Source organism: Megalobrama amblycephala, linkage group LG5 (assembly GCF_018812025.1).
Source record: "Megalobrama amblycephala isolate DHTTF-2021 linkage group LG5, ASM1881202v1, whole genome shotgun sequence".
Taxonomy (NCBI): Eukaryota; Metazoa; Chordata; class Actinopteri; order Cypriniformes; family Xenocyprididae; genus Megalobrama; species Megalobrama amblycephala.
In genome coordinates, this window is record NC_063048.1 from 26,005,057 (window position 1) to 26,014,544 (window position 9,488).

The 9,488-nt window shown below is 39.4% G+C and overlaps 1 protein-coding gene across 10 annotated transcripts in view; it reads left to right on the forward strand.

Annotated features, from left to right (window-relative positions):
• Positions 1-8,656, forward strand: part of nhsl1a (NHS-like 1a) — a 54,766-nt gene extending 46,110 nt beyond the window's left edge. For 9 of the 10 annotated variants that reach the window (XM_048191513.1, XM_048191516.1, XM_048191517.1 and 6 more), the window contains 3 exons: positions 790-3,942; positions 4,670-4,793; positions 6,866-8,656. In XM_048191513.1, coding sequence (XP_048047470.1) covers positions 790-3,942; positions 4,670-4,793; positions 6,866-7,466 — 3,878 coding nt within the window. In that variant the 3' untranslated portion in view covers positions 7,467-8,656. The other variant, XM_048191522.1, reaches the window with a different exon arrangement.
• The last annotated feature ends 832 nt before the right edge of the window (positions 8,657-9,488 follow it).

Sequence of the window (9,488 nt, forward strand, 5' to 3'; positions counted from 1 at the left end):
ACAAAGTTTTACACATGAAGGAATGAATAGTACTCTTTACATAATGCTCTTAAAAACATTAGATGCATAATAGCTAGTATATTACAGCAGTTACTAGGCTATAATATGAAAAAGTGAAACTGTAGAGCCGCAGTGCCGATGAATGGAAAAGAAAGCAGGGTCTCGAGTGTAAGACATGGCACAACTAACAATCAGATGTCCGTCTCGTGCATATTTAGATATAAAACAATTAAAAGCAACGGAACACTGTAAACAGCTCCAACAGAGCTTTATGATTGGCCCAAAGCAATACTCATGAAGGAAAATTGCCAGATCTGATTTACTGGTATTTCTGAAAAGGTGATTTACCAGTAAAGATTGTATGTGTCAAAGACTACTGTTTGACATTTTTGGTGGTGGAAATGCATTAATCTGACAATGGCTGACTGCTAGTAGAGCATTTGTGCATTGACATTGGTAATCAAAAAAGGTTTGCTTTTTTAGTGTGATGTTGTACAGTATTTATGTCACTAGGTGTCATTATAGTCCAAGATGACTGCCATGTTAGCGCAACAATAAATACAAAAAAACTGGATGCATTAGGGATAACGTAGCCTGAATTTCTATAGATTTATAGAATTTTTTTCTGAATTATTATAATTATTTTAATACTATAATATATAGTATATTTCTTTACTGTATTTTAATCCTTTTTTGATATGTATTTATTTTTTGTTGGAATCATTAAGAAAGAAAATCAATGAAAAATTAACCATGTATCTATGTTTCCCCATTCCTATTTTCTTACAGCAAATAAAGAACAAGACTCTAGATTTCATTCCATGTGTGTGGCAGATCAGTACTCCACCCTCAGTCGAGTGGGAAGTGTAAACTCCACCCTGAGACGCTCAGACACCCGAGACTCAAGTTGCCAAACAGAAGAGGTGAAGATTGTTCCTCCCTCAGTACGCAGAATCAGAGCACAGAGAGGCCACGGAATTGCCGCCCAAATGGCCAGTGTTTCCTCCTCAAGCAGCATTTCCACCATGAGTGACTGTAATGGTATTAGCTACACTCAACTTAATGACAGTGATCAGAGCTTTCACAGTTTGCCACGACAAGGTTCTCGCGTCTCACATCAACACTGCGAACCAAAGTACAACAGCTCCCCCTACAGGATGAATTCTGGCTCTATAAGCTCATTGTCCTACCAGTTTGACATGCAGCATGGCTCTTCATCATCACTGCATATGCTGTCCGACTCCATAAGCAATACATTAAACAGCCCAAAGGTTGCTGAAAATTTAAATTACCAAGGCTCTGATCAAAATAATAGCCCAAGCTTGTTCAATCTCAGTGGTGCTCTACAGAACTCTATTCTTTATGGACGCAAAAGGACAGAGGATAACCAGATACAATCACCTCATTCTTTGACCCGGTTACTTAGTTCTGATGATGCCTCGTTGTCAGCTGTCTCCTCCTGTTACGAATCCACAGCCTCCCTTTGTACAGGGATCCATACTGAGACTGAGTCCCAGTGCAGCACACTTGATGGTAGAAACTGCAGCAGTCCTAATGGTGTCCGCAGGGATTCCAACTTCTCAGAGAGCAGCAACCAAAGCTGCAGCACATTAACCACTGACCAGTGGACATATGAAGTTTCTCCAAAGGACGTCACCTCAAGTTGCTCCTCACCTGTCAGCCATATATACAACAGTGAGGAACATTCTCCCAGCAAGACAGACACAAGCTCATTGTTCTCTGTTGACAATGAAGGTTACTACACCTCCATGCGTCTGGACTCGGGTTTGAAGTCACATAGCCATGGCTGCATCAATAAAGCAGGGGATGCCAGGCACAATTTGTACGAGTGCAAGGACCACCACAGTCAAGGTGACCATACAAGTCTGCATAGCAACCGCTCACTGACACGTAGCATTTCACTGCGGAAAGCCAAGAAGCCTCCACTCCCTCCTGCAAGGACTGACTCCTTAAGGCGCAAACCCCAGAGGAAGCCTCACCAAAGTGGTTTGGTGCTTAATGAGCAGTTTATCTCCAGTCTCCAGCAGTCCTTAGAGCTTAATCTAAAAACTAATAATTCATCTTGTTCCGAACAGACACCGTGTGGTAGATTTGAAGATCCTTGGGTGCTCCGACCCAGAAGCCAGAGCACCATAAGTGCAGCAAGCAGTGGGATGTCTGCACCAGCTGCTGTATGTCCAGTCACACCCACGCACAGCGACAGCAGCAGTCAGCGCTCAGACTATGCAGAGTCATGGGACTTCTACATGGATTACCCTGGTCCACAGTCCGACCAGGGTCTCTCCTCCCAAATCACAAAATCTGCAAGTGCTGAAGCGAATCAAGGAGTCACGGGCAATGCATCCAACAACACCGGATTCCCATCATCCCACTTCAACAGTAGTGGGAGTCAGTCAAAATTGGCCTCATCACCTGACAAGGTTCATCGCCTGACATCACCATCAAGTGGTTATTCAAGTCAGTCCAACACTCCGACTGCAGGCACTCCAGTTACTTCTCTAATAAGAGCGAAGTCTCCTGCAGGGAGGCCAAAACCAAAAGTGCCTGAAAGAAAGTCTTCCCTGCGGTCTTCTGTGTCATCCTCCTCTACATCCCTGTCCTCCAACACCTCAGATTCTATCAGGAACATCCCACCACCTCCACCTGACATGACTTCTGCATCATGTGGGTCACCCAGCCCCGCTTCTTGCTCTCCAACAGCATCTACGATAGACCCAACCCCACCTCTTCCTCCTGTATCTGACGTATCCTCTGCCTTGGAAGAGAGACATAATTCACTTTCAGATTCATCGACACCTGAAGAATGTGACTCTCTCGATTTCCCCCCTCCCCCACCAAAGGTTTCTCAATCTCTGTCAAGCAATGAAGATATAAATATTCCTCCACCTCCTCTACTTCTTTCTCCCAAACCTTCATTGTGCATTCTATCTTCTCTTCCTCCTCCACCTCCTCCTCCACCATTACTTGAGATGAATCTTCAAACTTCAGCCATTTTGAAGACAGAGAGTTGTCTTAGACCTACGAAGGCCGTGGAAATTGAAAAAAGGCTGAACATCAAATACAATGGAGAGCGAGAGAAGACTCAGATACCAATAATCACTGCCCAAGCTCTTCAGATGGTGCAGCTACGACCTGTCAAGCTCAAGCAAATAGAAAATATCTTTACAGCAGTCAGTTTTGATAATTCTGATGACCAAGCACACAACCATTCTGAAACAAACTCAGGAAAGTCCCCAGAAAGTGAGACTCCAGAGCACACAGTGACTGCAAGCTGTGTTAGTCAGTCAGAAAATGCAAATGAAATATCTGAACATAAATATTCAGTGAACAAATCTATACAAGATTTCCCTGAGGCATCAACTGGTTCTATACCCCCTTGCCCAGATGAACCTGTCAGCAATACTGGGCAGAATGTTCCAGAATCTTCCCACAAGCTTCTGCAGTGCACAAACTCCTCAGCTTCTCTTCAAAGTTCTCCGCCAAAACAGAAGCCTCCTATATCACCTAAGAAGCCCAGTCTTTCCCTTATTATACCACCCATTATGCACCTACCTGTCTCTAACGTACTTAAGCTTCAACAGGTTCATGAAGCACAAGAAACACTTGAGTCAGGGCAAGTGAATGGTACATCCCCAACAAACCCAATTAATTTGCAGGCAGTTCCTTTAGACTTTGAGGTAGAAGAAGAGAGTGACTCAGACTCTTCAACCCCTGTGATCAAAAGCAGAGTGTCTCTCAGCAGTGAGCTGTCATCAAGCAGTCTCCAAGACCTGCAACTCTCCGATCTCATTCTCCATGAGCATGACCTCAGCCTGAGTGATAAAGACTTTGGGCTCTGTGATGATAAAAGCACATCAGATGATGGTTCAAGCAGCAGCTCAGGATCCATCAGCTTTAAAGAGGATGAACATGAGGAAAATGGTAAGGGCTTCTATTATTACTTGCCTAAAACTAAGAATTTAAGTTTCTGTGCATTGAGAATCACTCTAGCATGTCAAACAAACGATTGTGCCAAAAGATCATGCATTAGAATTTACTATTCAACTTTACACCCATCAGCAGAATAGCAGAGACATGTGTAACTGCATTTTGTGTGGCATGAATTAGTAGATTATATTATTTTATTAGGTTATGGATCAGAAAGTGCTCTGTATTTTATTGTCAAACCTCAGGGATCATTATCATCTTTCTATCTCCTGTAAAGTAAATTGATTTGATATAACAACACTTTCAATACTTTTCTAAACTTCCAATGCAACCCCCATTGTAAGTAAAGGCACAGTGAATGCTCTTCATTCATTGCCACACAAATTCTGTTTTATGTGCTACAGGAATAGCTATAACTCTATGATTGTATTGTGTTGTCTGTTGCCCTTGAATAAGCTTAGAAAGTTGAACGAAAGCCCTTGAGTGTGTGATGGTTAGCGGGTTTAGACTGTAATATTCTCAAGCCTCTGTAGTGCTCACTAAAGTGCAGTTATTGCACAACAGCAGGACTACCAAAGGAGTGTGAATAATTTAAACATCTGAAAATGTCTGTTGCAGCATGGGTTTTATGCCTTTCTGCTTTTTCAGTATAGACTCAATCTCCATTGTTTCTTTCCACTTTGAGAGGTAAGCTAAGTATTTGTTTGTGTGTGGGCTGTAGGTGCCGTGTTTGACTCGAGCTCTGAAAGCGCATCTGGCATTAACACTATAAGAGAGGCTGTGGAGGAGATGGTGACGCCTGTTCGCCCTCGTACAACAGAGGACCTCTTTGCTGCCATTCATAGGTAATGTGATGTTTTTTTTTTATTTAGCCAGTAATGCCTGCATTATGCCTGCTATACATTATTTGTATAAATACATTAAATACAAGCACACAAACTCTTGAAGGCTGTGCTTAAAAAGGTAATGCAGGTTAAAAGGTTTACTAGATTGTAACGTACCATTATAGTGGATAATTCACTATGTATAAAAAAATGTATTAATATATATTAAAAAAGAGTGTCAGATTGTTAATTTTTCTTGCACTATTCAACATAAATCAGGGTTTTATACATGTGCATATAAAGTATTATTGTACTGTATTACATTTGAATTGACTTGTAAAAACACATAATTCATTCAGGAAAGTTCAGAATATTCAACCCTCCCTCATTTTGTTGTCCAGGATCATTTAAAGGGAATTTGTGACCAAATCATCCAAAACTACGAAAGTTTTGTCTGATAAATAGTTTCAGAATTTTAGAACTGGCTCCATTTGAAATGTGAATTGAATTGGTCAAACCACACAGGATTTTGAATTGAATTTTTGAATTATAATGGCAGAAAAAGGATGACAAAACAAATAATTACATAATATTTATTTAGCCATCAAACTGATTTTTTTATATGCCATATAGAGCAACATAAAATAAAAACTCAATGTTAAGTTACATGATTTTTTTCCATTTCATTAGATTCAAATTTATTTTGAGGCTTTTTAGTTTGCTACAGTACATTAATTAAAATTCAAGAATTGAACTGGAATTTAATTTAGTTCTGACTAGAGCACAACCCTGATGATAACAGGTAAATCAGTGTGTGAAGCTATTCATTCTCTCATTAGAAGTATTAACAAATTATTAATATAATAATAAATAAATTATATAATAAAATACTTTTAAATGTATGCAAACACATTTTTAAATCAAATGTGGTGAATCACATTTCTGTAGAAGGCCTATCAGTATTTTTTTACTGAAATAATATAAATGTATAATGTTTTTATCTTGGTATTTTTGATGGTCTGTACAACATGTATTATACTGATTTAACTAACAAGCTGTAATCTTTTAATCATTGAATTTTAATGTTATTGGAGTTGTGTCATGTGCTCATGCATTTACTGTATGTTAAATCGTTTGTCTAAATGTGTCATCTGGAGCAGTCTACGTAAACAGAACATGAACATCCAATAAAAGGTGTGGAGTAAACTGGCAAGTAACGTAATTGGCTGGTGTTGTCTACCTGTAGTTTGGCTAGGGTCAGATTACACCCGTAATCTAGTAGCTCCCTTAAAATAATTAACTATCCTCTTTTTTGTCCTCTCTAATCCCCAAACTCTGCTTCATGGTGTTTGTATTGTGGTGTCACATTGTTTGTTAGGTTAAAAGTTAAATGTGTATATGAAACAACCTGAAGGTGTGCGAACACAGAGCTGTGAAGATTATTCTGGCATAAAAAGCACAAGATGCAGTGTTATTCTTAGAGGATTTGTCATAATTAATTTGTGTGAATCAAAGTTTAATGAATAAGAAAGATCTGACTTCCAAGTGCTCCTATAAAGCAGCCTTAAGGGAACATGATGACCTGACTTTTAAGGAAACATGAAGGAAGATGTGGAATTATTTAAATGCAAATGTGGAGTTATTTTCTAAGGGTATAGCAGAATATAATTTTTTTATATCACAACTCCCACAAGATATTAAACGAGTAGTAGTTTTTTTAATCTTTATTAAATGAAATGTGTAATTTCTAACATCTAAATTTCAAATATTGTTATAACATCAAAAACAAATGTACACACTTCACCTCTACCAATACCTCATGGCATCGGATGATTTTCAAGCCTGAAAATACAATGCTAAACATTTGTAGACATATTTAGATATTCATCATTATGTTGAATGACTTCTGAATTATTTAACCTAAAAAAAAATTCTCAGTCCTACAACAAATGACAGTCTCATGAACTAAAGTCCAAAAATGCTACATGTGGAAATTACCCACTCATGTTATCAACATCATCAACAAGAAGACATGCAGTAACCATGCCAAAGGCTTACCTGAGAATCTGTCCTACTGTCTTTTTAATCCCTAGGTCAAAGAGGAAGGTTCTGGGCCGTGGCGACTCTGAAGAGGAACGCTGCCGTAGCGTCCTCCCTTCACCACCTGTCACTCCAACCGGATCCTGTCCCAGCCTACCTTCCTTGCCACGTCAGTCCGGCTCTATTCAGCGCAGCCTGCGGCGCTCAACCACAAGCAATGACAGTTTTAAAGCTCTGCTACTTAAGAAGGGCAGCCGCTCAGAGTCCAGCTTCCGCATGTCAGCCACTGAAATTCTCAAATCCACAGACCCCCGTTTCCAGAGGGCTAATTCGGAGCATGGACAAGCTGAAGGACTGTGCACCTCTCCGACAAGCATAAGGAGAGCACCTGAAGAGTGGGCACGTACGGAGGGAGCCTTGCCCCGCCTTACCGCTGGACTAACAACCCTAAAATATGGGCGTTCAAGCACACCACCTTCCGCAGCCAGCAGTCGGTACAACAGCCGCAGCCGCATTCCTAGTGGGCCAATGACTGCCATCTGTGAAAGAGAGGGAGAGGTGGCTGAGTCTACAGATTGCTGCATTAGCGCAAAGAGTCATTTCACCCTGACTATATCTGCCAGCAGCACGGTCTGTGCTCAAGGCAGCACTTAGGCTTCTCAACTCAACCCTAATAGCTTGTAAGAGATAGCAATCCATTCAATATGAAGACTGTAGAGGTCTAAACTCTGGCTGGAAGGCCATGCTTGCGCTGGCCGAAAATTCCCCAAGAAATCAGGGTGAAGGGGGAAGTTTCTGTAATTCTGTAACTGTAGTTTTGCTCTTTTCCTGAGAGTTTTGTCTTTCAAAAGAAATTAGCGTTCTCAAAAAAAAAATTTTATATTAACAGAGGGTTACTGGTTTGGTTTGATCAAAGGTTATTAGCTCTTAGTATGAAGGTTAGGAGAACAAGGAAATGTACATTTCCTTCTTGGTGGTAAATTGAGGAAAGAGTGAGTGGAAGCAGAATGTTATTGAAGGATTTTGTGTTGAATAGTCCATGCTGATGTGTTTTTGCATCTGTGACAATGGAAAGTACTTAACCAAAGTGAGCACTGAAACACTGAATGCACGGAACCCACATTGAGATCACATTTATGGAAGAGGAGGTGTCAATTAAGTACTGGCATTATGAAGCATGATAAGTTTGAAAGGGGACACATATGGTTATGGTGAAGTTGCAAAAGAATGAGTGTGGACATAAAATGGAGATTTTTAAGAAGTGTTCAGAAAGACTGATTTAAAATATGTATATTTTACGCACCTTTACATTCTTAATTTCTTTTTGATTGTGTCGAACAATCTTCAGTTAGAGCAATGAGAGGAACGAAAGTTTATCGGAACATAAAGATATTTAGTAATGCAAGTCAATTTTTAACTAACTAAATAGAATTTTATCTGTTTACAGTTAGACAATAATAATAGTTCTTTATACTTCATCAGTGTAAATAATCCAACCTTTACAAAAGCCAGTTACCAACCATTCTGTTTCATTTATAGAAACTGACTGCTTGTATTTAGGTCATATTTCTATTTAGGTTCTTCAAGAGCTGAGAAATTCCTTGCCTTTGCCTGTCTCATATTTGCCCTGATATGACAATTTGTACATTTTCATGTTTCTTATTTCCAAAGGGAGGTATACTGTTTAGTTTAATTACTGTACTACATGCTCCTGAATGTTCTTTTTCCCGTAGTACTGAACACCAGCAGAATGGTAGTAGAGAAATGGTAAAGCCCCCGGGAAAATGCCATGTGACATGCAAGAGTTTCTGTGAAAGAAATAAAACATGGCATTAATCTCAAAACATCACTTGTTTTCTGTGATATATATATGCAGTATGTATTTCTGATCTATACTGTGTCAGAGCTTCATATTTACAGCAGTGACTCAGGATCACACACAATCCATTGACGTCATAAAGGTAATCACGTCTGATTGCTATTATCCTTGCTGAGATTTACAGCTTGCAGACAAGGCCAAATACAGGACTCCAGCACAGAATGATGTCAGTAATTTGTTTTTAATCATAAGCCTACTGTATAACCATATATAACCTGTGAAATGCCTATGAATTGTGGGAGCATCAAACAGTTTTTAGTATGGATTACCCAGTAAATAATTTAATCAATTTATTTGGTTAATTGCATTCAAGCTCATCTCCAAACGTCAGGACATGTGAGCTGTGGGCCAGTGATGCAAATAGACTGCAGACACGTAGACATGTGATCGCTTACGCAATTAAATCCTATAGATGCAACATCCTTAGTCTTGAGAAAGAGCAGTCACTGATGTTGATGGATGTGGAGCAACCGAATCAGGAGCGTTTAATACATTTTAGCAAATAGACTTTTCTTCTTTAGTAGCAAGGGAGATTTTGTCTCACCTGAGTTTTCAACCCGACAAGACCCTACACTAAAAGGTAAGTTACTGTAACTTTAAATTGACAAACTGAGAGTATTTAATTCTTATGTGGCAATCCAAATAAGGAAGTAATTTAATACTGGGTTATAAATGGCTTAATTCAATGCCTATCAATACTAGCTATAATGGACATGTGTCTATAAATATGCTGTATATTCATTTTAAGTATCATTTCAGGAACTGAAGAGAGAAAACAGATTAATGAATGGCCTACA